At 44.3% G+C, this 27639-nt stretch overlaps 1 protein-coding gene across 5 annotated transcripts; it reads right to left on the reverse strand.

Moving 5' to 3' along the window:
* Window positions 1–779: 779 nt before the first annotated feature.
* Window positions 780–24572, reverse strand: LOC144142077 (uncharacterized). 5 transcript variants are annotated; one of them, XR_013316817.1, is made up of 5 exons: window positions 24417–24567; window positions 17651–17790; window positions 17506–17585; window positions 2266–2355; window positions 780–942 (listed from the first exon to the last, which is right to left on the reverse strand). XR_013316817.1 is itself a non-coding variant. In XM_077673503.1 (4 exons), exons 1-4 carry the CDS (start codon window positions 24416–24418, stop codon window positions 17046–17048), a joined length of 351 nt encoding a protein of 116 aa, XP_077529629.1. In that variant the 5' UTR covers window positions 24419–24568; the 3' UTR covers window positions 16898–17045. The 5 variants fall into 5 exon arrangements, 1 of the variants encoding a protein (XP_077529629.1); XR_013316816.1 differs by having other exon boundaries at window positions 24314–24564; XR_013316819.1 differs by lacking the exon at window positions 17506–17585 and having other exon boundaries at window positions 24314–24572.
* Window positions 24573–27639: the final 3067 nt, after the last annotated feature.

Below are 27639 nucleotides of genomic sequence, written 5' to 3' on the forward strand. Positions count from 1 at the left end.
AGCTTGAAGGTGCAGGTGTTCTCTTTGTTGCGATACACGGCGCGTATTCAGCGCAACCGGCGTCCGATCCACGAGTTACTATAGTCGACTTTAGACAGCCCAGTTAAAGATTGTAGAGGCTACAACCTCCGCTGTTTCCTCTGTTTTCTAATCTAGATAGCGAAGCTGGCGAATTTTTTTAATTATCTGGCAGAGCAAAAGTCAATGCCCATGCTGAAACCAAGCTGTCTGAGTTTCAGTACGTAAACCGTAATTGACGGCTTGTGTTTTTGAAGAGCCAAACATCCACCCGGGTTGCTGACCCGCCATGACTGTAAGCGCACAGCCCATCCTACAATACTGCAACCTTTCGCTGGCAGCCACCTTCTACCCCGAGGCAGCGGCACAAAATTCACACGGACAATTAACTTAGTACAATTTCAATCTCGTATATAGACAGCAAATTTATCCTTTCTTATTTTCCACTTTGTAATGTTTTTTGTTTTTTGAAACCATCGCTTGTACTACTTGTGTAACTCTTCACTCTGTTACTATTCGAATATTATGTTTTTTTTTGTATGTTTTCTTATTTTACATTTACACTGTCCTTACTGTTGATATATAAATCTCGCTTTGTGACTTTTTTCATTAATTCACCTGTCTTAATCTCTTCCCTGTTGCTGGCGAAAGACGCGCATATAAATGCCATGATCTCGTGACTGGCTATTCGCGCTGTAAAAGTTTTTTTGTGTGTTTTCTCGGTAGCACCACTCGAAATTGTGACAAAGGTACCAATAAGATCTTGAGGTTTGGATCTTTATTTCTCGGGGCAGGTGTCTGCGTAAAGTTTTATGTATGGTCGTCGACGACATTTTACTTCAAAGGCATAGTGGCAGTCCTTGGTTGCTACCGGCGGACGTTTGTTAGACCTCACTCGTAGCTCGCACACTTTATTCTTTCTACCTGAAAGACTGGGAAGAGATGTAAAAAGACAAAATAATATTACTCGGGCTTCTTGTATACTATGAGAAAGAGAGAGAGAGAAGGCTCTTTAATGTAAACTGGTGAGGTCAGCCCTGCTAGGGACAAGGCTTTCTACACCAGATGGTGGGTGACTACCTTGATGAGTGGTAAATATTTTTTAATCCAATTTTTATTTTGGAATTGTATACTATGAAATCCCAAAAACTCTTTCTCTTCCCCCTTCAGCCTAAAAAGGATTATAAAGGCTGTCTTTTTAAAATTCTACGCGTTGACGTTACCAAAATATTTATCCTGATAATATCATCCTACTAGGGATACGGTGGGTAGCTAGCAAGGTCAAAAATCTATGTTCTTTACAAGGCTTCACGCCTCGTGGGTTCTAGCTGTGTTTTCTCGATAGAATATATGTGCACTTGTTACAAAGTATAAAAGAATTACGAGGGCCAATACATCACATGTAGCAAAAAAGCCGAAAGGCCCTACATAAGTTATTACTAAATTCGTACGCATTTTGGTACCAATCAACGATGGCTTAAATTTGCTATATAGTCGCAAAAAACGCCACAAATCTGATTGCTTTCTTTAGGAAACCTTAATTCAAATCAGCGCTTGATGGGGCATATTTGAAGAACTGCACAATTTGTTCATACCGCCGGACACACTATAGCGATAGAAAGAAGAATTTAAAACACGGTATTTACGCCTCCTTTAGAAATAAAACCATGTTCCCGGCATCAAATCAGTATTCCGTTTTCGGCAAGATTTCAGTAGGAAATGTCTTTAGTGTATGCGGTGCTTCATCCAAAACAAGTAGAGATACACCTAACGTGGTGCAGAAGCAGTTAAATACTAGCATTAGCAGATAGTACCCTGGGGCTTTATTGGGCCACGATACCTAATGGTAGGACACCTCGCTAGCCGCAAAAGGTTTGTTGCAATGTACATAGAAATATATTTTAACACTCTGCTATTTCAGGGGTAACCACACAAAAAGGCGTGGTTAAATTATTTGTTTTGTCCTGGTGCTATTACAGAACCATCTTTATAAATCTATGAATCACGGTACCAGGGATGCCACAGGTTCCCGGTTTTCCTAAACGTTTGCTCAGTGTGTTTGATATGCAGACATTTGGAACCTGATAAATAGATACAACGACTTGCAATAGTGTGTGCATGGTGTTATTTCTACTCTGTGTTTCATTAAATGAAAAAATAAAATAAATATTTGTGTCCGTGAAATATTATCTGCGCCTATGTGGTGAACGAAGGAAATATTCCAGTTGTATTACACATTGAACTTACGTAAACGCTTTTTTACAGTAAGGAAGATTACTGCGCACGTGTATTGTTCATCTTGATATAGTACTTTCTCATAAATCGTGACCGTTCCGTCTGTGAAAAAAAAGCATTTTACAGGATCAGTACATCACCGCTCTTGTGTTTGTCAAACCAAAAATATGTCTGGGACACAATTTTAGAGCGAAGCTTTCAGACACTTAGTGATGTCGTCGGTTGTCCACATAAAACCCACATCACGGAATCAATATTTTCACGGTTATGATTATCGTAGGTGAAGCGAAGAAACAATGTGCTCTTCGGGCTGTCCGAATGGAAACTGGCTCCCTGCCACTAAGAAGCCAATTGCACTATTCCCGCAAGGTCGAAGCAGTTGAGATAAGGAGAGGATTGCGTGAAAGAGGATAATTCAGAAGAAAATGTATTTATCTCTTTACGGGGGACTATGGTTGAACGCTAGTGAAAGCCATGGAATGCTCGTATCTTTGAAGGAGTAGGGAGCACAACCGCAGTCTAGTAAACGCGTCCCGATAAGCAACAGGTGCTCGCTTTTCCGTTGGTGCGTTTCTCATTTAACTTGATTTAAAAAGCTTCCAGTTGGCCCATCGTTGTCTTTCCACATAGCGGTAGCGGATTTTTGCGCCAGTGCTCAAGCAATAAAATCTAGTGCCCTTCTACTCTGTGAAGAAGGACGGTCTGCTAAGGTGGAAGCAGTCCGCTGAGTGCAGAAAATTATAAACCATACGTCTTAACGAATTAGATAAATGAAACTGAAAGACGCGACCTTTGTTCGAGTGGACAACCATACAGCGGTATGTTTCCATCCCGCGTCATGGGAATTTTGTTGTCGGTGTAACACACAGTCTATCCACCTTACCAAAGAGGACACCGAACGGGTCGAATTCGGCTGTTTGACGAACCCGCTAAGATCTCCGACCTACCAAGCGGACATGTTATCAGTAACACCACGACGCCTAGGGCGTGAGCGGTACATCCACCTCCCCCCCAAACACCCAACCCCTTTAGGTCCACTTCCAACCCCTGCACGGATAAACCGGCAATCGGTTTTCTGCGCTCGCTGAGCTCAGTAACTAATCTTGACTCACAGCGTCGTTCCAAGCGGGAAAGTTTGTCTCCACATATAAGGGATTAGCAGCCACTGGGGGAGGTCGAATGTGAGACGGAAACAAGGGCGGCTACCTGTAGGCGGCGGTGGGATTGTTTTCTATAGTGCAAGCAATTTGCCGCCCATGACAGCAGTTTAGCGGTGGCCATGGCGACAGCGTCAGCGTCGTAAACAAGCAGGCGCAGGAAGGAAGTAAATGGCGACGGGAAATGTGGCAAAACTGTGCGGGGAGGGAGCATGACGGGACCGCACGACACGCTCGTCATTGAATCTGGCTCGTCGGAGCAGCTGGCGTCGGAGTATTTGGCGCTATGTATATCGCGGCCTCCCTCTCACACTTTCGCTGGACGCTTATACTCCGTGCTTACTCATCCAAACCGTGTGACCTTTTCGCGGGGGGTTCCAACGCGGTGTGCAACAACATGGTACCCGGCGGTGACGACACCCTGCAAGATAGTAGCAGGGTAGCGCATGCTGCCGTGTGTTCGCTGATCGCGCGATCACTTCATGACACGAGGCAGATATGTGCCGTTACCAAGAAGACTGCAGTTTGCGCTGTGCAGTAATTTAGGATTACCTGGAATCATAATAACGATTGCATTCTTTGCGCCCCTCCCACTTTATGTTGACTTTCCGCAATCATCTGATAACAGCGCTACCGCCATGATCAGCCGATTGTTGAACTTTTTACTGAGGGGTGGGGGGTGGCTAGGGGAGAAACAGTTGTGATAGTAGTAGTAAAAGGGGTTCGGCGGTTGCGAAAACGAACGCCCTTGCGGTGCCAATTAAAGTGGCCTCAATGGGATGTCATCTGTGGGGAGGGCGGGGGGTCCGACAAACCAGGCGTTTTTGTTTCGAAATGAGCCAAATCCAAACACCGGCACTAAGTCACACAAAACTGCAGTCGCAAGCGAAACAAGCAACTTTCGCCTAGAAAAAGATGGCAAGAAAATAGAGGAGATAACGCCTTTTAAACGCGTACGCAGACTTTAGAATCCAAGCAGAACCAGGTCCTCCAGCACCACGGATAAAAATAAGCCAAAGTCGTTTGCTCAATCAGACTTGGCTTTGTGTGAACCTTCGGACGGTTTCGTGGGCGCAATTGCACCATTTATTTTTCAGAGCAGGCTTAATATGACTTCAGATGGCAATTAAGTAATCGGAGAAAGATCTGTCCCTAGTCGTTGACAAAAAAGTGGACACAAGAAGAAGTAAACGAAATGCAACTTAGAGATATAGAACAATAATTTTGATGATGATGATGATGATGATAGTTGGGTTTTATTGGCGCAAGGCCGACTATGGGCAAAGAGCGCCAAAAAGAAGTTACTGAATTGTGATGAGACCGTAAATACTAGAACGTGTGACTAAAAGTAAAAATGATGCAAAACAAAAGACAAGGGAGATGGTTGGTGTATATGGCCAGGATGATTACACGTAATATGACAAGAGCTGGAGAAAGTTCACCTCAGCTAAAAGCTTAAAAACACGCTCACTAGAAAACATTGGTTCGTCGGCTAAAAAATATGATGGGTGCAAAGGAATGTGTCGTCTGTATATTTCAGGGAAATGTTTGTGCCGTGTTGTGTCATGTGCTCTGCATGTGATTAGTATATGGACTACGGATAGGCCCTTTCCACACCTGCTATACGTGGGTCCCGAAGTTCCAGTGAGCAGGTGGGAGTGCGTCGCATATGTGTGGTCTATCCGCAGCCTAGCCGGGGCGACTTCAGTGTATCTGTTGTGTGAGTCAGTTATGTAGCGTCTCATTTGTGGTTTTATTACGTGTAGTTTGTTGTCTGTTTGTGGAATCTAGTGTAGTTGCCATGTGTTACGAAGCTGTCATCTGATGTGTGTCTTTAGTTCGGTGTAAGGTACTGTTGTTATGTCAACTGTGGTCATGAGAGCAGCAGCACCAGCCATTTGATCAGCGGTCTCATTGCCGGGGATCCCACAGTGACCTGGTACCCAGCATATGGTTTTTTTCTAAATCTGAAGCATATGCAGTCATTATGACCTTTAAAAGAACATTGATTACATAGTTTTTTGACGACCTTCCTGATGACAATGCCTTCACAACGCTTAGAGAATCTGTGTAGACGATGGACTTTAGAATCCTATGTTCGAGGTTGTGATTTGACACGAGTTTATTTCCATACGCTTTTGCCGTGTATATACTGCTGTAAAAATTCATAGTTTTGAAAACTCTGAAATTTGGTCCGTGCGCTGCACAAGAGACAGTAGAACCAGTTTTTGACGCGTCGCTATAGAATTCTGAGCACCTGTACTTATCCTGCAGGAACAGTAAGTGCTGCAGAATTGCATTCCTGGGTACCCTATTTTTTCTACAAGAGTCAATGACAGGTCGCATGTTAAAGGACGAAGATGCCATGGTGCGATGAAATTATGAATGGGTGTCTTGTGCGTGTCTGAAAGGGGAACTTCGAGTGCAGAAGCCTTCTCCCTAACTCTGAGAGAGAACGGTAAGAGAATAGATGGCCTGTTTAAAAAGAGTTGTAAATTTGATGTATCATTCATGATGGGATTAAAAGGATGGTTGGTCCGATACACGATCTTGGATGCATACAACAGGTCAACATACTCCCGCCGATGCCCTAGGTACGATTTGTCGCACTCGGCATAAAGTCTTTCAACAGGGCTAGTGCGGAATGCGCCACATGAGAGGCGAAGGCCAAGATGCAGCACTGGGTCGAGCATTTTAAGTGCTGTTTTTGTAGCCGACCCATACGTGACACTGCCGTAGTCGAGCCGAGACCCCACCAACGCTGTGTACAGGTGCAGCAGGAGTTGTTTCTCGGCCCCATAAGATTGATGTGAGAGGACCTTAAGAGTATTCATTGTTTTTAGGCATTTGCATTTGACCTGTCTGTAATGTGAGATGAATTTGGTGGGGAAGTGGTCACTACTATATAGGTTTGTGTCCACATGCCACTCAAGAAATGGGAAAAGAACTGCAGAGCCAAGAGCCAAGTCAAGATGTGAATAACTGTTTTGTCCTATGTTATAATATGTATCTTGGTTTTTGTTAAAAAGGCATGCTCCCGATGATGTTAGAAATTTTTCAATTAGGCGACCTCGGGCATCTGTGCGGGAAGAGCCCCAGATTGAATTATGTGCATTGAGTTCGCCTAAGACTAAGTACGGTTCAGGTAGTTGATCTATCAGGGCCTCAAAATCAGTGTTCGATAGTTGGTAATCCGGAGGGATGTAGAGGGAGCATACCGTAATCAACCTATCATAAATAACTGTTCGAATCGCGACAGCTTCAAGCATGGTGTTTAGGTGGATGGTGTGACACGCTAAGGATTTTCGGGCTACTATGGCCACACCACCTGAAGAATAAGTGCAAGTTGTCCTGTCTTTTCGAAAAACCAAGTAGCTATTCAAGAAGTTAGTATGTTTACTATTTAGGTGTGTTTCCTGAAGACACATGAGACTTGGCTGATGTGAAGGAAGTATCTCGTACACATCATCTAGATTGTTGATAACGCCTCTACAGTTCCATTGAATGATGTTGTCAGTTCCCATTATTTACATTTACGAATGACTGGAGTGTGTGTGTGTGTGTGTGTTCATGTGTCGTCTTTTGGGGCTGTGACTCTTGCATTGGGCTTTTTGGGCGGCCTATCTGTAGGCTTGGACGTAGGAGGCCGCTACTCTCGCTGCGTTGCAGGCAGGAACGGCCCGACATCCATTTCGTCGTCGGATGTCCGAGGGGTGCCCGACGGACCGGGCCCCCCGAACTTGGCCCCCCACTCGGGAGCCCTTCGTTTGAGCCGCCACCACCGAGGGCGTCCGGGGCGCCAGAGGCGGCACCGGCGGTTCGGTGGTGGTGTGAGCCGGTGCGGCGCCCTTGGTGTCCATCACCTCGGTACCCTCCAACGCACTGGAGGATGGGGAGACAGAGGCGGGAGCGGCACCAGTCCCGACGGAAGACGCCACCACAACCGCTGCTGCCTCAGCAAGTGGCGTGGTGGTGGGTTGGGCTGCCAAAGGCAACCCGGGGGGGAAGGTGGGAGAGGGACCAGGTCAGACTCGCTGAACTGGGTCCCTGTGGAAACCAGATGCCGCTCCGCCCCCCGGCGAGCTGCGTCGGTGTACCTCCCCAGAGGGAAAGAGGCGAACCTCTTCAGCACTTCTGGAAAAGTAATGTTTTCTGTTACCTTGAGATGGATTATTTTCTTTTCTATTTGGAACTTTTCGCATTTCCTGGAGTGGGCCGCATGTGGGCCCCTGCAGTTTGCACAAATGAGGATGTAAGAATTACCGTTGTCGGTGGGGTGGTCCTGCGCGGCGCATTTTGCACACGTTGTTTTGCCGCGGCAAGAGGTTCTACTGTGCCCGAACCGCTGGCACTTGAAGCAGCGGCGCGGGTTCGGAATATAAGGACGAATGGAGCATCGAACGAAGCCTGCGTTGATATGTCCAGGAAGTGAGGAACGGTTAAAGGTCAGGATAATATGTATCGTGGGGATTATGGTATTATTCCGGCGCATCGTGATGCGGCGCACAGCTGTGACGCCCTCATCTTTTAAACCTTCAAGCAAGTCGGCATCTGTTTCCGTAAGAAGATCTGCCTCAGAAATCACACCCTGGGAGCTGTTGAGGCTCCGGTGGGGTGTGACCCTGATGTCCAGATCATGGATGCGGGTTTGTTCAAGAGTGCGAGCTTGTTGTTCGGCATGGAGTTCTACAAGGATTTCTCCCGTCCTAAGCTTTTTAGCTTGATACTTTCCACCTATTGTGTTTTGCACGAATTTCGAAACCAGGAATACAGACAGGGGAGCGACAGGTCTTGCTGAGTCAGCTGACTCTATCACAAGGACACGAGCATAGTTATTCACGGTTGTTGAATGGGCAGTTGTTGGAAGGGGTGGGAATGAAACTTCGGTGCGGCCCCTTTTCAGGGACCAATCACGTTTAGGGGGGGGGGGGGGGGCAGGCGGGGTTTGAAAATGCCATATAGCATAGTATAAAATCAGGGAGACGGGGGTAATTTCTTCTTTGACCTTACCCTCGTAGTCAAAGAGGTCCCGCAGCTCCCTGCCTGGTCAACAGACAGGGAGCCCATCCGCCGGAGCTTGACCTGGGCTCCGACGGCCACCGTTCGTGGTTTCTAACCCTCCACCTATAAACACATCGCCACGGTTGGATCCAGCTTATGTTTGGGGGCACGGGGTCCGCGGTATCGCCAGTACCGTCACCGAGATTGCTCAAGGTGCCCCGTGCGGGGAACAATGATTTTGTCTCGTCTTCGCTGTCCCTACGAAACATATCTGGTTATTTTATATTTTTTCCTCCCATATTTTCAATTTTAGTACAAACTAGATGCCGCCTATATTTCCGACCGAATCCCCCCTCCCCTCTACCTGTGGTTACGAGACACTTCAATAATGTGAGAAGATATGAGCAGCCTTCTTATGAAGCACTTGAGAAATTCGTGGCAAGGCGATTAAAAATTTTCACTTCAGCAATCCTTTCCGACGCGGCCAAGGAAATGACCCTGAGGAAGAATTTGAAGGGTCGCGTTCATGCTGCCTCCTCTGTTCATGTTCTGTTTCAGATTTTTTAAAACCCTCTTCCATGTGTCTAATGGCGTTTCCACCAGAAATCTATTGTACCAGTCTTAAATGTCAATTTCAATAAAGTTTCCTTACAAGTGCGGCATCCAATTCAGTGTATCGATCCAATATGGACCAAATCCAAACTTGTCATCCTCATGCTGCTCAAACTAACTGCAAAAATTTTTACTACTTTACCATAAACTCCCTCTAGCGGCCATGAAAAACGTATCATATAAAGCCTTTGGCAATGTTGCCTAAGGTCTGGCAAAAAACGCTTGCATTTCTGTCTATTACGCTTTAGGTGGAACTGGCTCGTTTGGAAAAAGCGCCACACTTATACTGCATCGCAGTAAAGCTTCTGCTGAAATATACTCTGGTTTATTGCTTGAGGGGCGAATATGTGGGAATCAGATGCAGTTATTTCCCACCATACAAACGCAATAATTCAGCGAAGGCGCTTATACACAATTTACTCAAATTCGATTAGTATTGCATTTTTGTACCATGAGCTCATTTCCATAGCGACGTTACTCTACCTTATTCCTATCAATGCGTGAATCACCGTTAGAACGTCGTAAGAAAAGGAAATATTGCCCAGCTTATATTCACCTCACGTTCTTGGTAACCCAGTACCCAATAAAAAAATACAACTTTGTGAAGTATGTACCAAATCAATTATTGTTCAATAGGAATATATATTTATATATATATATATATATATATATATATATATATATATATATATATATATATATTGTAATATCCACCTTGATAATTGCAAAGTGCACTTTTGAGTCAGCATCAAAAGTGGCGATGTCAAGACAGCAATGAAACGTTGGCATATCTGGTTCGCAAAAAAAGGACAATAAGTATGCAGTGTGACCGCCTGTCAAATGGGACAGCCGACGCCCCAGTTTCATATGAATGTTAAACTCACACCACCACGAAACGTCCCCGCGTCCTCTTGAAACATTTTGGGTTGAAGTCAAGGAGTCGCGATCACCTGTTACTCATCGGTGCCTCCACTATCTACAACGGAGCTTCTACATATGCGCTGCATCGGTTGTGCAACCAATCTGCTTATTCAGAGAAGAATCGGATGGCACTCTTGGTCTTCCTGTTTCATTATCCTGGATCTGGTGGTTTCTTCCCCAGAGATGATGTCGTTGTGTACGTGTGGTTCAGTTCTACCGCTTCTAGGCTCATTACAGCTCAATTCGAAATGTTTATTTGGCAAATGTGATCGTTTTCCTGACGAGCACGACAGGTATAATTACACAAATATGAGTTATCTGGAAGGTCTGTAAAAACAAGCTGTGACTACGTTCGGCCAGCCTTTTAACCGAGAGCTTTCGGCCAGAAAACAGCTCGCACGTTTTTTATCATTTTTGGTTACCTGACAACTTGTGGCTGATGGCTGACAACTTCTGCTAACCCGTCACTCAAAACTAGTGGCCTCCTTGTTCTCCAGATATAAATCCGCTCGACTACTATATCTTTGGCGTCTCTGAGGGAGAGGCCAACAATGGGCCACAAAACACAAAATAATCGCTGAAGGCCGCCACGTATCCCCAATGGGCAACATCTCCAAGGAGAACCTGATTCGTACATACAGCTGTTTGTGAAGCCGATTTAAATCCTTAATGCGGCCGATGGCGGATTTATCGAGCAGTTATGGAAATAAACCATATGAGAAGTACTTTGCAAAGTTTGGTGAAGATATGTCCGATTTTCAGGTGATATTCTGTTCTACCTCATGCCAGCCTTCTGTTCTAAATACCTCGCGCACCCGGTATATGTGTATATATTTTTTCACATATATATATATATATACATATACATATATATATATATATATATATATATATATATATATATATATATATATATATATATATATATATATATATATATATATATATACAGAAAGATAAGGCAGCAGTCTACAACGCCAAAGGAGGCATAGGGGTGTGGTTAGGCTCTTTTTCTTTTAAACTACGGTTAATGAAGTAAACATTTTTTTAATATACAGAAGCAAGACAGAAAGAAAAACACGCGCCCAGAGTGGGGACCGAACCCACGCCTTTTATATATATATATATATATATATATATATATATATATATATATATATATATATATATATATATATATATATATATATATATAGGAAATGAGGGGCTCGTTGAAAATAACACAGAAAATAAGGGTTGGCAGTCGAGAAAACCTCGGAAAGCAAAGGGGAGGATGTGGTAGATCATTGAAACAGATTAAGAATTTGGAAAGAAAGAAAGAAAGTGAAGAAAAAATGCCCGCCAGGTGGGATCCGAACCCACGACCTCCAGAATACCGGTCTGGTGCGATAACCACTACGCTACCGGCAGGGCGATTTTCCCATTCACTTTCTGGGGTATTTATGTTAGGTATGTTTGTTTCCTGTGCTTGGGGGCGGTAGCCAGCGCCATTCGGACTAATCGGGGTGAAGGGGACCTTCTTTTTAACCCCCGGGTCGTGACTCGAGTGTCTACGACATGTCCAGAGTGGTCGACCAGCTTTGAACCCTCTTAAGCTCCCTTTGGCAACAAGACTGCCAGAACAGAGGCCCTCGCTATGCATGTAGCGAATCAGAATAGGAAATGAGGGGCTCGTTGAAAATAACACAGAAAATAAGGGTTGGCAGTCGAGAAAACCTCGGAAAGCAAAGGGGAGGATGTGGTAGATCATTGAAACAGATTAAGAATTTGGAAAGAAAGAAAGAAAGTGAAGAAAAAAACGAGCCCCTCATTTCCTATTCTGATTCGCTACATGCATAGCGAGGGCCTCTGTTCTGGCAGTCTTGTTGCCAAAGGGAGCTTAAGAGGGTTCAAAGCTGGTCGACCACTCTGGACATGTCGTAGACACTCGAGTCACGACCCGGGGGTTAAAAAGAAGGTCCCCTTCACCCCGATTAGTCCGAATGGCGCTGGCTACCGCCCCCAAGCACAGGAAACAAACATACCTAACATAAATACCCCAGAAAGTGAATGGGAAAATCGCCCCGCCGGTAGCGTAGTGGTTATCGCACCAGACCGGTATTCTGGAGGTCGTGGGTTCGGATCCCACCTGGCGGGCATTTTTTCTTCACTTTCTTTCTTTCTTTCCAAATTCTTAATCTGTTTCAATGATCTACCACATCCTCCCCTTTGCTTTCCGAGGTTTTCTCGACTGCCAACCCTTATTTTCTGTGTTATATATATATATATATATATATAAATATATATATATATATTTATATATATACATATATATATATATATATATATATTTATATATTGAAGTGTGGTTTTAGGGGAATACGCACAAAGTAAAATTACGCGTTTCGGTGACTTCACATCAACGTTTCGACATGAAGAAGACCGGAATCAGTAGAAACGTTGACATTCTGATTCGCTACATGCATAGCGAGGCTCTGTGTCCTGGCAGTTTTGGTGCCATAGGAAGCTTAACAGGGTTCAACGCTGGTCGACCCTCTCGACATGTCGTAGACACTCGTGTCACGGACCGGGGTTAAAAAGAAGGTCCCCTTCACCCCGAGTAGTCCGAGTGGCGCTGGCTACCACCCCCAAGCACATGAAGAAAAACAACATAAATACCCCAACACGTGGAGGGGAAAATCGCCCCGCCGATAGCGTAGTGGTTATCTCACTAAACCAGTATTCTGGAGGTCGTGGGTTGAGATCCCACCTTGCGGGCATTTTGTCTCCACTTTCTTGCTTGCTTTCCGAATTATTTATCTTTTTCAATGTCATACCACATCCTCCCCTTTGCTTTCCGAGGTTTTCTTGTCTTCCAACTCTTATTTCTGTGTGATTTTTAACGAGCCCCTCATTTCCTATTCTGGTTGGATACATGCATAGCGAGGGCCTCTGTTTTGGCAGTCTTGGTGCCATAGGAAGCTTAGGAGAGTTCAACGCTGGTCTACCACTCTCGACATGTCGTAGACACTCGTGCCCCGCCCCGGTGGTTAATAAGAATGTCCCCTTTACCCCGACTAGTCCGAGTGGCGCTGGCTACCACTCAGAAGCACAGAAAACAAAAATACCTAAACATAAATACCCCAAAAAGTGGAGGGAAAATCCCCCCGCCAGTAGCGTAGTGGTTATCACACCAGACTAGTATTCTGGAGGTCATGAGTTCGCATCCCACCTGGCGGGCATATTTCCTCCACTTTCTTTCATCCTTTCCAAATTATTTATCAGTTTCAATGACCTACCTCATCCTCCCGTTTGCTTTCCGAGGTTTTCTTGACTGCCAACTCTAATTTCTGTGTTATTTTAAACGAGCCCTTCATTTCCTATTCTGATTCGCTACATGCGTAGCGAGGGCCTCAGTTCTGGCACTCCAGGTGCACTAGGAAGCTTAAGAAGGTTCAACGCTGGTCGACCACTCTGACATGTCGTAGACACTCGTGTCACGGCTCGGGGGTTAAAAAGAAGGTCCCCTTCACCCCCCCTAGTCCGAGTGGCGCTGGCTACCACCCCCAAGCACAGGAAACAAAAATACCTAAACATAAATACCCCAGAAATTGGAGGGGAAAATCGTTCCGCCCGTAGCGTAGTGGTTATCGCACCAGACCGCTGTTGTGGTGGTCGTCGGTTCGGATCCCACCTGGTGGGAATTTTTTCTCCACTTTCTTTCTTCCTTTCCAAATTCTTTATCTGTTTCAATGACCGCCAACATCCTCCCCTTTGCTTTCCGAGGTTTTCTTGAGAGCCAACTCTTATTTCTGTGTTATTTTCAACGAGCCCCTCATTTCCTATTCTGATTCGCTATATATATACAGGGTGTCCCAGCTATCATGCACCAAGATTTAAAAAAAGAGCAATGGCGTTACGCGAACAAAACCTAGTGCGTAATGTTTGCAGTACTGCGGAGAAGCGGATAGTAATTTTTTCGTTAATGAGGATTAACTAATAATTGTAATTAATTATCTAACTCGAGAAGTACTGTTCTAATCACTGAAGTGTCAATCTGGCGCTTGTAGGTACCCACCAGGGGCATCTAACTGCGGTATTTTCAGGGACGAACTAATTGCGTACTCATTTATTCTGACTGATAAAGAAAACCCGCGAAATATGAAAAATACCACGTGACAGCGCTTCCGCGCGCATTTTAAAGTAGCGTCCCCAAATAAGCAGATTGAAAGCAACTGCTTCGCCTGTCACCCGCCTGAAGAGACAGCGCGTCACCTTGATAATGGCATGCATGGAAAGAGCAACAGCAGCAAGATTCGCGGGGCGCAGTGCAGATAAGGCACAAACTCGGTCGCGATTTATTCTTTCTGTCTTTTGTTTATTTCATTCTGGCTAACTCAGAGGCAGCCTGTTTGAGGGCATTGCTTTACGGTGCGCGCAAAGGCGCGCGGAGGCGCCGTCACGTGGCATTTTCCATATTTCACGGGTTTTCTTTATCAGTCAGAATAAATGAGTACGCAATTAGTTCGTCGCCTAAAATACTGCAGTTAGATGCCCCTCGTGGGTACCTACAAGTGCCTCATTGACACTTTAGTGATTAGGACAGTACTTCTCCAGTTAGATAATTAATTACAATTAATTAGTTAAGCCTCATTAACGAAGAAATTACTATCCGCTTCTCCACGGTACTGCAAACATTACGCACTAGGTTTTCTTCGAGTTACACCATTACACTTTTTTTAAACCTTGGTGCGTGATAGCTGGGACACCCTGTATATATATATATATATATATATATATATATATACATATATTTTATATATATATATATATATATATATATATACATACATACATATATATACATATTTATACATATATACATTATGAGAGAGTGAGGGACGAGGTCTCGGAGACTACGGGTATTGTCCTCCTCGGAACGAACGTACCGGGAAGCGCGAGACCGACATATGATGCTGATGAATATTTACAGATGGTCATGGCGATGGGGCGTCAGTTCAAGCGATTGGGAAGCGTATCCCTCAGTGCTCACACTGGCCATGATAGTGGTGGTATCGCTTGCCCTGCGTATCCCATTAATGTAACGCCGCCAATGCTCACAATATATATATATATATATATATATATATATATATATATATATATATATATATATTGAGGGGCTCTGGGAGTAGCCAGACGGGAGACTTTATTCGTCGTGCGGTCAGAGCGCCAGGAAGGCCCAGCAAGATAGGCGATGTCGATGATACTGTCGCCGCCGAGATGAAGATGATGCGATGATGATAGGGTGCACACCCAGAAGAGGGCGATTGTCCACATGCTAACACATAGCCTGTAGCGCTGCTCACAATATATATTGTGACGGTACATTTCATTTATGGGTACGTGCGGCATCACTGGGTCGTTCAAGGCAAGCCGAAGCGAACACGAAGAGGTCGCCCGGAGACCGACTGGGTCAAGCTACGCTGGTATCCTCGGATTCGGAATTTTTTGAGAATAGATGGCTTTTATGCACAGCGTGTAAATTGTTCGCATCTGCCTCGTAACATGATTTTGGTAGATTTTGTGGTTTCCCTCCCTGTACCTGTCCACAGCGCAGCAACACCACACCACGGATCTTGGGAGACACATTCGACGACGACGCACGATGCCTCCTGCCAACGAGACCGCACCCGTTGCGCCCCTCATGATCATTTCTTAGTCTGTGACCCAGACTTTCTCCCCGGTGAGGACGACACGACATGGAAGAATGGATACGCATGTTCGAACGTGCCAGCGCCCATATCAGCTGGGATGGTGCAATAATGCTGGCTAACCTACCTTACCATGCTAGAAACACTGCCAAATCCTGGTATAAGACCAATGAGCACAATTTGACCAGCTGGTACGTTAGCAAAGAAAAGATGCGCAAATTGGAGAATAAGCACTCTGTAGGCCATGCTTCGAATTCTTTTGAATGTTAAGATTTAAATCGCTCCCAATCGACGTGATTTGAAGCGTACCAACACTATTTATATCTTAGCCAATAGCCGTGATGAGTTTTGTCACCTTAGACACACAGGTAACCGCGTCTGAGTGGGCGCAAACAAGGATTTTTTTGAGATGGGGAAGGGAAGGTGAGGTGGGGCTGGCGGGGAGCGATCGCTAGCTGAGTGTTTTTAGTCTCCCTGACGGAAGAGCCACGGAGGCTATCGCGGCGTTGCCTTTTGTAAAAGCTACCGGGGCTGGGTCTGGTCCACGCGGAAGCGCCGTCAAAGCCACTGGGCGAGGATGTATGGTCGGTGACTGATCACGCCATGTCTGCGCCAAAAGAACTGTGTTTAGCAGGTTCGTGAAGCACTGCGGAGCACCTCCACGGCGTCAGGCGGACCATGGCGCCGCACGGTATCCCGGCCGCATGTAATTCCAATTCCTTGGTCGCTTTCCTGCGAAGACGGGCCATCTCCTTCAGAACCTGGCTTTGCGCATCGGTTAGGAACGAAATTCTCTCCGACGCGTTGACGAGATGTTCATTCTTCCCTCACAGTTGGCTGCCAAGGTGGTCCAAGTAGGGGACGAATGCCATGTGGACGGGAGCCAGGCGGAACGAGGCAGAACGTGTTGCAGCAGCCACCTCGACGGAGTTCTCGTCTGTTTTGGCGGCTGGTGTCCCTGTCCTACAAATGTTGCAGTGTAAATGTCGCAGTAAATGCGTGCACGCTTTATGTGCACGCATTTGCCGCATGAAGCACCGCGTAACGTTTGTTGCTTTACTGTGACAGACTGCCCTCAGGGTATTGAATTTGGCTCTACCCAGCCTATTGGTGACCTCTATTCTGCAGCCGCCGGCAGCCCTCGATTCCACAAACAGGAACGCAGATTTTAAACGCGGAGCGCGGATGGTAGAACACTACTCACTCACTCGTTGAATTGGGTGCTTACGAGTCGATTAGAAGTGTATTTATTGTTTTTTTTTAGAATATGTACTGGTGATTTGGCGAATATTTGTAGGAGCGAGGAGAGTGCTACTTCTTGCGTGCGCCACCTAGCGCCACATTTGTTTTTTGCATTCTGAGGAAATACCTTCAGTAATTCTCATTCCATTGGAAGGGACATTAAGGTTCAGTAGTAAGCTGCAGGTTTCCTCTCTGAAGGCATAAAAGAACATGATTACAACACAGAATAATGTACGGTACAGGACATGCACGGGACAATCCGCGACCTTCACGGAACAATTATTCATTAGTAGAAAACAGCGGCAAGCAGGGAACAATTGACCGACGACATGCTCGGACAAATTGTAAAATAAAAACCACGAAAATTGTTCTTATAGTGTAGCGAAACTTACAGACTCAGGGGATATATAGGAGGTTTTTTTTTACAAATTCGGTTCAAAAAGCGAATATAGTGTTATATCACAGCTGAAAATGCGTTGCCGTTTTGCCATGTTGTTTTGGCAAGGTTTTCAATATAAATTATCAAGTACTTTTTCAGCAAACTTAGATATTTTTCGTTATAATATTGGTTTGTGTTATTTATAATGCAATTGAATAAAATTAGGTAATGAGGAACTTTTGTGTACCTTTTGATTTTAGGCTCATCGCTCTTGGGTGGTTGTTTGCATCGTATTCCTCGAACGACCCTGTGAGAGTTTCATATCGCCTGCAGAAATTTTGGTTATTATTTGAGCAAATTAGTGAATAAAATACTTAACCATGCAAACTTACTTTTCAGTTGCTTTCGTAAACATGCGGAGAAATGTAAGCTGCGTGTTTTTTACTTCTTTCTGACTGTCAACCTTGCATCTTATCTTAGCATCTCCAGCTGTGCCACGAAGTGTCCAAATGGGGCCCCTTCCACTGTAAAACTGCAAAACGGCGATCCATCCGTCATTTAACAAGGTTATATGATCAACTTAATCATTCATAAAATAATTCCACATATCATTCTCCCCATCTAATGAGAAAGTGATGCAGTCTGTTCTGTTCAGAGTTTTTGCTGTTTCTTTTTGTGTCCCTGTTAGTTCGCGCTGTTCCCCAAGATGCAAGTACACCAACTCGCCCAACTCGCCACCCTGCTACAGTTTTTTGCTGTTTCCCATACAATACAAGCCGGCAATGCAATAAAATTTCAGGAACTGTGATTGGTTCGTTGATCTTGTAAAACAACAATTATAAAGTTCAGAAGGAAACAATATTACACGTAAATAGCACGGTCCTATAAAGCACGCTTGTAAAAAGAATACTTATTTAAGCGGCATTTTTTTGTTACCCTTTATAAACTATATATAAACAGTTTATATTACAGGTGGAAGCGCCCACACAACAGAAACGAAATATGAAGAAACAGAGACGAAGCGGTACCAACGCAAAACTTGTTGTTTATTGAAAAGAAACACAAATATATACTTGCAACATCTCATTTGGTGCGTTTTTCTCGCCCACGATGAAACTATGCAAGTCACTTTTTACAGGACATATCGCATGCCGTGGTACACGTGAGAAACGAATAAAACGAGTGAAACCATAACACACCATGCGACTGCTACGATCGCAATGAGTGGCACAGATATAAATATTCTTCGTAATAAAAATTGACGGGGCACTGATACCTCCATCTCTGGAAGTTTTATGTGAAACTCTTCTATTACCGCTCGAGTAGTTTTATCTCTATGCTGAGTCAGAACGGTGGTATCGCAGAAGATGGGTGAACGCTGAAGCGGGGTGCCGTGTTCGCATAGTGTGTAGCCCTGCTTTGATTTCGGAGTAATTTTGGTTCGTGTAGACGTACGTTTAGGCATCGCCCACTTTTTCCTCCCTATTTGTGTGGCCGCGTGACATCGATACCAGGTAAACAATACACCTTGCACAATGCACAAAAGGGGAGGTATGTTTAACGTGGCATGCTCGTATCCTTGACGGCTTATCACAAAGAGACGACATTCTGTCTATTTTGCATAATAACTGGATCAGTTGGTTTGAGGCCGAGAAAACTACGTCCACGTCATAACTGTTAGCAATATTTTTTTATCCTGCTTGACATCTCGTGCCTATACAGAATGGCTGCATGTTTTTTACGCATAGTTTCATTTTCTCGCTCCGCACAATCGCATTTCGCGCCTGCATTTCACGCCTGCATTATCTGTCGAATTACGGAGTGTAAAAAACCAGACATATTTAGCCTTTCTATCTGGCTTGCTAAACTGCTGAATATATTTTCAGTGCATCATTTCCTTGCACGAAATAGGGCTGCAGTTTTACAATCTTTCACATTTCGTAAGTTATTATTAGGCGGGAAATCAGATTTGGGGGAATGAGAAAACGAAAAGAAGTGTAAAAATCTGTACTCATTCCGTATATGCACAGGCTGCCGCCCTTACCCTTCTTTTGTCGCGTGTACCCCGCTATGTACTTAATCTCTGTAAAAAGTGGCTTTCATGGTTTTATCTTGTGCGAGATTTGCGCACTACGCGAGATGTGCAAGTATATATCTGTGTTTCTTAAAAAACCAATAGTTGTGATCTAGCGCCACATCGGCTCGGTTTTTTTTACTTTCATCGCTGTGGTTTCGGCGCTTCGACCTTCAAGATGAACAGCTGTCAACTAGCCCAATTGTCCGTTCTAAACTGTTTCTTTTTTTTGGAAGTGAATTTTTCAAAAACAAAAATAAATATTCTATCACGTAGAACAACTGCAGCCTGTCGAATGCTTGAAATGAAATTTCTTCATCTTTGGTAGAGAACGCCGATTAATGGTTTTTTATTCGGGAAACGGAGGCCCTTCATCAGACACGAAAACGCAATGCAGTAATGATATTGCTCCTGACACATAGCTGGATCCAGTAAACATAGTCGTGACAGGTTGGTGATAATAAAAAAAATCACGCCACGCTAACCAAGTTAACCTATTTTGGGAAATAAAATTGATAATAACGCTACGATTGCGCGGATCACAGACGTTTGAAGCCTGTGTTCCGACTCAAAAAAAAAAACGCTCGCTAAAGCACATGATGGAAGAAGTCACGCAAAACAGAGACCGACAACAAAGCTGCACCAACTCAGGAGGACAAAACTATAAATGTGAACACAGTCACAACAGCGCAGTGCCAATCAGACCATCAAAAAAACAGCAAAAAGTAAGAAGGTACAACCCGATAAGCTCGTGCACAGGAAGCAAACAAATCCTAGCGCTGGAAAATGGACTTCAACAGTGGGGTTGAGTGCGGTGGCTTTGCAGTAGGCGACAATTATTTGTGTGGAATAAAGAAATAGTTTAAAGCCTCCTGTCTATTCCGTTTTTTTATTTTGAGCGTAAAGGATCAGCATGAATGAACACCAATTTTAGAATCGCCACTTTTTTATGCGAGGTTTCTATACGTCGTAAGTAGAGAAAATTCACTGCTTAATTTCTTCTAGAAACTTCGGATTGAAAAGGTAAAAGTTTGAATTTATTACAGACATAGACAGCCTGTCGCCACTTTTTATACTGGTATTTAGGTGCTAGCTCTCCGATACCATGCAATAAAGGGACTACAGAACTTTTATTCTGTGCATGTCTTTGTACAGTTATTCAGTAGCAGTACCATTCGATGCCATTTTTTTATGCTTTCTGGTGCTGTTCGGCAAATGCCGTTCGGCAAAAGGAGCCTTGGATCTTAAGAAGGCGTTTTATGATGCAATGATAAAACATTTGAGCGTTCGTGTTACTAATATCCTTGAAAACGAAAAAAAACAATATTTTTGTTGGTAGTCGTATTCAGGAATTTAAGCGCGGTCTTTTATCAGGGACCGTTTAACACTGAACGCTAAGGTCACCTAATCTATCATAAAATAAACCAACCTAATCCGACTCAACCAAACCTATTCAAACACAGCTGCCCTTCACACCTCCCATTCTACACCTAACCCAGTAGAAATCAATGAAGTAATTTTGAAATAATCGTATGTGTACCCTGGCTGAAGGAGAAGGAAAATATGTAACGAAAACTGGGATCAAGGCAACTCCAAATTCCCAACTAAGCTAAAACGTGAACTTGCCCTTTTCCCGAGGAGAAACCATAAGCGGCCAGTGTCAAAACGGGGGCCATACCACCAAGTGTGGATGAGCCTGTAAAGCGTACTTTACGGAGCGTTTCTTCCAATGACGCACGGTGTAGCATGCTTAGTCAATCACTAGCCCTTGACAGCAGAAATTTGTCATGGTTTCTAATGAGCTAGTTTTAGAATAGACACTGTTTTACGTACTTTTTCGGAATGGGTGCTCGTAATTGGTACCAAGTTATGGCCATCTCACTTTATTCAGTGCAGGGTAGTTGCACGGCTTCCTCTCCAGGAGAGGTTGTTATGCGTCGCCCTTTGCCCTCTGAAGTCACCCCGCCTTGTATCCATTTTCGTTTTTTTTTCGTTCTCGGGACAAAATTGTGTCGTGCTGGAAACACCGCAAAGCATTCCTTAAGGCCATGTTTCTGGGCGGTGGGACAGGAAGTGAGGAAAGTTTCGATCCAATTGAACCTTAGCATGACAACCTGTGTTGCAATCATTACGCACGCTGCTGATTCCGATAATCACGCAGGCCTAAAATTGGTCCACTCTTCTGGTATTCGGAGTGTTTGCATGTCACTGGAAGAAGCGCGGTTAACAAGTCTTTAGCGGGTCAATACATGTGCGTCGGCGTGACGAGCTCGACGGATACAGGACCTTTTTTATCATCGTCTACGACCGCAAGGTCATCTTGGCTTTGTAGACAGGTCCCAAAAGCCTGACAGAGCTGCCTGCCGAACCTGACTCGTATTATTAGAGAACTTTTGTTGTCGAACTGGAGGGTCAAGGACATTCCTAGTATTAGCGTTTGAGGGGTACTTTATTAGACCTTGGTCTATTCAGTTCGTGCCCGGGATGCAGTGGACCAAACTGTTGAGATACAGAATACCGGAAAGGGCTATTTTTTGTTCATTTCGTGTGTTTTACGTGTGACTGAGTGAGCTAGCAGCGTTGCTATCAAGTATTACTGCTTTTTCTCTCTTCACGTATCCAGTGCCACAGCGCAGGGGCGCCTATTTATTAAAAATATGGTCTCCCTGCCTGTATGTTTGATTCCTTTATTTAACATGGTTTGTCTCTTTAACACAACTTTCAGTACGCGTGAATTTTCTCCAACTCTACCGCCTTCCAGGCTTATGCATACGCACGGGCCGACCGACCTTGCAAAAACAAATAGGTGGTTGCTGCAAGCATAGTTGGCGCAACCGGAAAAGTATGAGAGGTATACCAGAAAATTGATCTTTCTTTGTCTATTCTCACCAACGCGAGGCCTATAGGAAGCGTAAGGTTTCAAATGATGCGCGCGTCTTAATACAGAGGGGCTGTTCTTAAGCTTACGCTTCGTGTTACTTATGAATGCGTTGGTTTAAGGCAAAACAATGCATGCAACGCCAGAAATGTCTAAAATAAACCGAAATGTTAATTCTAACCGTAAACGCAGCTATGAAAGTTTGCTTTTAAACAGTGAAGAAGCATTTGTTCGGGAGCACTGTCGCACAGGGGAAATCGGAATTGAACCATTCTGACGCCCTTTAAATAGCGGTGAAAGTTGTGTTAAACTACGACATTGCGCTTGAGAAAGAGAAGATTCACCTTTCAAGAAGCCGTGCGCCGACAGCGCAGCAACCGCGGCTGTATCAGCGGTGATTCCTTAACTTTAAGGCAGAATAATTTTGTGAAAGTTTTTTAATATGAAAGTCTTTTATGCCGGGGTACAGCAAGACCTCAGCGACGTCATATCCGTCATGGAAACGACATATCCGGATTAAGTTCTAGTGACGCCATGGCGCCAGGACTGGAGCACACGATTACTGGCGCCGCAACGAGAAGTGTAAAACACTGTAGCAACTTGGCTGTGAGCTCGAGCCAGCATAGCCTTCGAAAGCGCCTTATACCCTGCTTTATTTAGATGGCGCTCCCATTTGAGGGAGTTGAAGCGAAGTAGTGCGTCAAAACGCTTATGAGCGCCAATAGTTGGCTCCTCGATGGGACACCGTATAGCCGCCCTTTTAAATTGTGCGGGTGTGATGCCCTCATTAACGGTTGGATGAATACATCCTCCACCGTTGTCCCGTGCAAAAAACGTGTTGCATTGAGGCAGAAAGCCAACAACGCAAACTGGCGAATGTCGCCCGCCTGACTGCTTTGATGTGATGACAGACGCCAGCGTGAAGCGGAACGGCGTTCAGGCATTTGCGATCCAAGCTATGAACCCTGATTCTCGCGTTCGACCCGCTGAGCTTATCGCGGCGCAGGTGTCTGCCATACACGCTACAGAGCAGGGCCGATGTGGTCGCACGTTTGCTGAAGCGACCCGCCAGCAGGATTTCGCTCGCCAAGCACACCCACAGAGCTTCTGCAGACCCGCAATTTATGCTTCTTTCGCCGAAGCTGAACGGGACTTCACGAAAAGATTCGCTCACAACCAGTTCTGTATCGTACGCACGGTTTGCGAGTGCATGGGGTGTCCATCTCCGGCGCGTGGAATCCAGTGTCCAACGTTGATGCGTGTAACGGTCCCATACTTACAAAAAATAAATAGCGATGTGCAAGTTCATTTCGATGCACAATCAACAATCAACTGCTCCTGCAAAGGCACATTTCACTTCGTGTTTAACCGACTTCTATAAAAGACGGATAGACCACATTTTTTCACCTAGTAAGAGGAGCGGATTTAACCGGATAGCGCCCGTAGTATTAGAAAATGCGGTCAACAATTCCCAACAATAATGCAGTGCCTTTCTCCACCTAAGTAGGTATATCTATGAACAGGGTGTATGGGATCCGTATATTTTGAGATAAACCTGATTTTCGTGTTCATCCGGCGTAATTAAGTAACCGAACAGCGGCAAGATCCGTTCACGCAACCTTCATAGATTCGACTTCTTGAACATCAACATTCTTGCACTATAAACATATGCTTTGCCTAGCCACGACCACACCAGGGAATATGATGTTCAGACAGCTGTACTAACATAAGTATTTGTGATGTTGAATATATCACGCCTTAACCGCGCTCTTATCTCGATTTTCGCTCAATGTGAAGTCTTTGCTTAATTCGGTGTTTTAGAACTTACTGAAATATTAGTTGTTTTGGTTTATATTCTGCCTATAACAACTATAAATAATCAGGATACACAGAGAAAACATGTTTGCGCGAAAAATCAGAGACTTCAGTAAAATGCTGGAAACACATGTCCCAAAATGTCACATTCAAAGACAACTACTGAAGCCTACCTTAAAACAGTACCTTGTAAACTTAGTGTGAAATTCCGGCACAGGTTTACAACATAGTCGAATGCTGCAGCGGTACATTAGCGTTAAACTTCTGAAGCGAATAAAGTAAACTTACCTCTTTAATGTCAAGAGGGACAACACCGTCCTTCGAACCTTTGGCAAAGCTTCCAAAATTTGCACAGTGAAACATCAACGCGACCTGCAACAATGATACATACATTTTTTGGATCCGGAGACTGCTGTTGCCAGCCAGATGCCACTGCAGGAATAAAGCCAGGAAAAACTGAACTGGAAAACGGGCTGTTGAGGGGAAGTTTTTTCAATTTGATGATGACTGAATTTTTCGAATTTGTTTCCTGAAATACAAAAACGCATTACATCATAGAAAATGTGCCCGACCATCTTAGGTTAACAGCTTCTATTCAAAGTTTTCAAAAGTTTAGAGGTCTTAATCTACCAAGGACTTTATATACAGTGAGAATGACGATATAATGGTTTAGACAGAAATGCGATGGGAAATAGGGGTTTATTGCTCAGATTTTTTATTCATCATTATATCCTCGTGATGGGTTTTTATTAGAAGCGATGTGTTTGGCTTAATAAGCGAAAAGCGCCTTTCACAAACGATTCAATTGTTCTGTGAAAAAAACGTGCTTAAGTAATAAAATATTTTCGAGTTTGTCATTGCACGGATGATCGTAGTTGCATAAGACGTGCACGATGTGTGTTAATAGCGCTTGCTTGAAAATTTGAAATTATTAGTCGTTTTTCAAAGAAAATATTTGTTAATGCCAACACCTTAAATGCTACCTAATTATTGATTGACAATAATTCAGCAACGACTGTGAGCGCACGCGTAGGCGATCAAACAACGCCTGGCCTGCCCAGCGCGTTTCTTGGTGAAATACGGGGGTAGGTTCTCTTTCTGCAACAACATTGGCCATGGTGCTGGTCCTCTTCAAAAGAACAACGGCAGTGACCACCCGGGGAGGCTAATTCCATGCATTCTGAGCTTTTGGATTGGACGAATTGCCTAGTTGAGAAAATTCTAACTTTTAATATTATGCAATGATTCATGATCATCGCAGCATAGCTGGTGTTTTTGAAATAGAAACAGGTCGCAAGTCTTTCGTGTTAGCGCGACTCGTCAGCATACGGCGTATTGAAGACGTCTCCCAATACAATGGTCGTTAAACATTTTTTTTAAGTGGTTCTGTAATGTGTGGCGGAATATTGGTGTTATTTATTTCAACTCTGATAAGCTGTTGTTATATTTATGCTTCATCTAGTGAAGACACATCACACTACGAAGAGAAAAAACCCCGCATTTATGTTATTTTTAGGATGTAAATGTGGCACATTGCTGACATGGTAATACGCGTTTGGAAACTGTCCTTCGATAGTTCTACAACGTCCTCATATCCCGTTTTTTCAGAATTTTGCGTATGGCATATTGGACTGGTTGGTATAAAATTTCCCCGAATGACTGCTTAAAGTTAGGATGCAAAAAGTTGAACTGGAGTTTCTTGTTCGAATTATAAAGCGGGCAAAATCAGGCGGCATTACAAAGGGTTTCTGACGAGCCCTAACTAACTTAAATATCGGAAGACCTCTTTGAAGGACTTCCGTTAATCCTGAACGAGTAGTCTTTTGAGGAAGAAAAACTGCTTGCCGCAAACATTTTTAATCAGTCGGCTGCCAAATAACAGTTTCTGTGTAGCAATGGTTTCTATTTCTTGCCAGGCGGTTCATCTGCATAGAATTACAAGCAGAAAAAGTTGGGAAAAAGCTGCCGCGACAGGTTCAGTTCATTACCAGGGGAGTGTTTTACATCGCAAGACAAGTTTGCAAGCAGATGCTTTAGTAGCTTCGTTATCTATCACTGCATACTAGAAAGCTATGATATGGGTCACTGAAATTGGCGTACTACATTACGCGGCAGTGCGGGGGCATGAAAATAAGAAGGTACAAAAAACCTATAAATGGGTCTTCATTGCTTGATATGGGGAAATGATAGGGATTGCCCCCAAAATGTACCTATTAGATTATGCCGCCGGATAAGTGGTGCAGATCGCTTTTTGGTTCATCATTTGTATCGTGTGCAGAGACTCTCATAATTCCTATTTATGGTTGGGATCCAACGTCAACTTGAACTTAAGGCCAGTAACCAATGGCCATAACTTTTATTCTAATCATCTTTCCTGCCTCATCGGTCAATGTAATACATTGAAATTGAAAACTGGTGGATGGTACGCATTTGTGGAAATTGAAAAAAGGCATACCTGTTGCGAGTTTGTCAGTCACACAACGAGGTTTCAGCGTCAATACGGTTTCGCCAGCACTTATCAGAGTCAGCTGGAATATAACTCGTGGATCCCTTTAAGAAGTATAGTTAACAAGTACATTAAACAGAAAACTCGTATACAATCATCCATACATAACTATATGTTCCTCCGTTCATTTGTGAGGGTGCATCTCTGCGTATCTGAGCAAAAAGATTATATAAAAAATGTATACCTGCCTGAGTTTACTGAAAAGATATGTAAAGGACAGCGACATTTATACTCAATATCAGACGATAGCTCGGTTGGCGTCTCTTAGGGGAAACTGCATTGAACCTATAAAGTTTTCCTTTTTGAGGTATTAGGTTATGGGGAAGTAAACATTAAACCATGCTATTGAAGCCATTGCTTGAAACCACACCAACTATCTCATTTTTGTGAAGCTACATCGTTAAAATCGTACTGTCTGACATTTCTGTTGTAGCCGGAATACTCTAACTCTATTTCCTCATTTTTGAGGCAAGTCAGCTTTCATGTAAAGGCGCCATGTGACCGTAAGCATATGTACCTACGCAGGAGAATGTAAGAGCAGAGTCCTTCAATGCTTCTCCGGTCATGAAACTCCCGGCCAAGTTTCGTACGGGGACAAACGCTACCGCGAGGGGCGCCACCGCAGATCGGAGGGCATCGGGCAGCCGCCGCTGCTGTGTATACAAACCGGCAAACAGGAACGCCGCCACAGCATGCCCATTCGCACCAAATTTGTTCGCCACTCACAAACTGACAAGTCCATTTGAGCGGCCAACGACACGTAAACCGAAAGCACACTGCTGATAAGGCGGGGAGCGTCTGTTTTATCTTACTCCGTGTTCTGTTCCTTGCCAAACGCGCTCTGATCACGCCCCCGGCTACCCTCCGATCAAAACAAGCGCCGTGGTGCGGCCTCCCTGGGCAGTGTAAGAAGCTCTCTCACAGCGTGATGGCGAAGTTTCGTGACCAGAAAGGCATTAAAGGACTCTGGTAAAAGTCTGGACGACAAAAAATGTGTTTGAGTATAGTCACGGTTGCTTAGCGCAGTACATTCCACCAACCACACAGTGTTTTGTATAGGATAAAGCCGAAATCGCCGAGCAACCGGATGCAGAGCTATTTTCTCAAC

Source organism: Haemaphysalis longicornis, unplaced genomic scaffold, assembly GCF_048455015.1.
Source record: "Haemaphysalis longicornis isolate Haplotype H1 unplaced genomic scaffold, Haemaphysalis longicornis Haplotype H1 scaffold_6, whole genome shotgun sequence".
Classification (NCBI taxonomy): Eukaryota; Metazoa; Arthropoda; class Arachnida; order Ixodida; family Ixodidae; genus Haemaphysalis; species Haemaphysalis longicornis.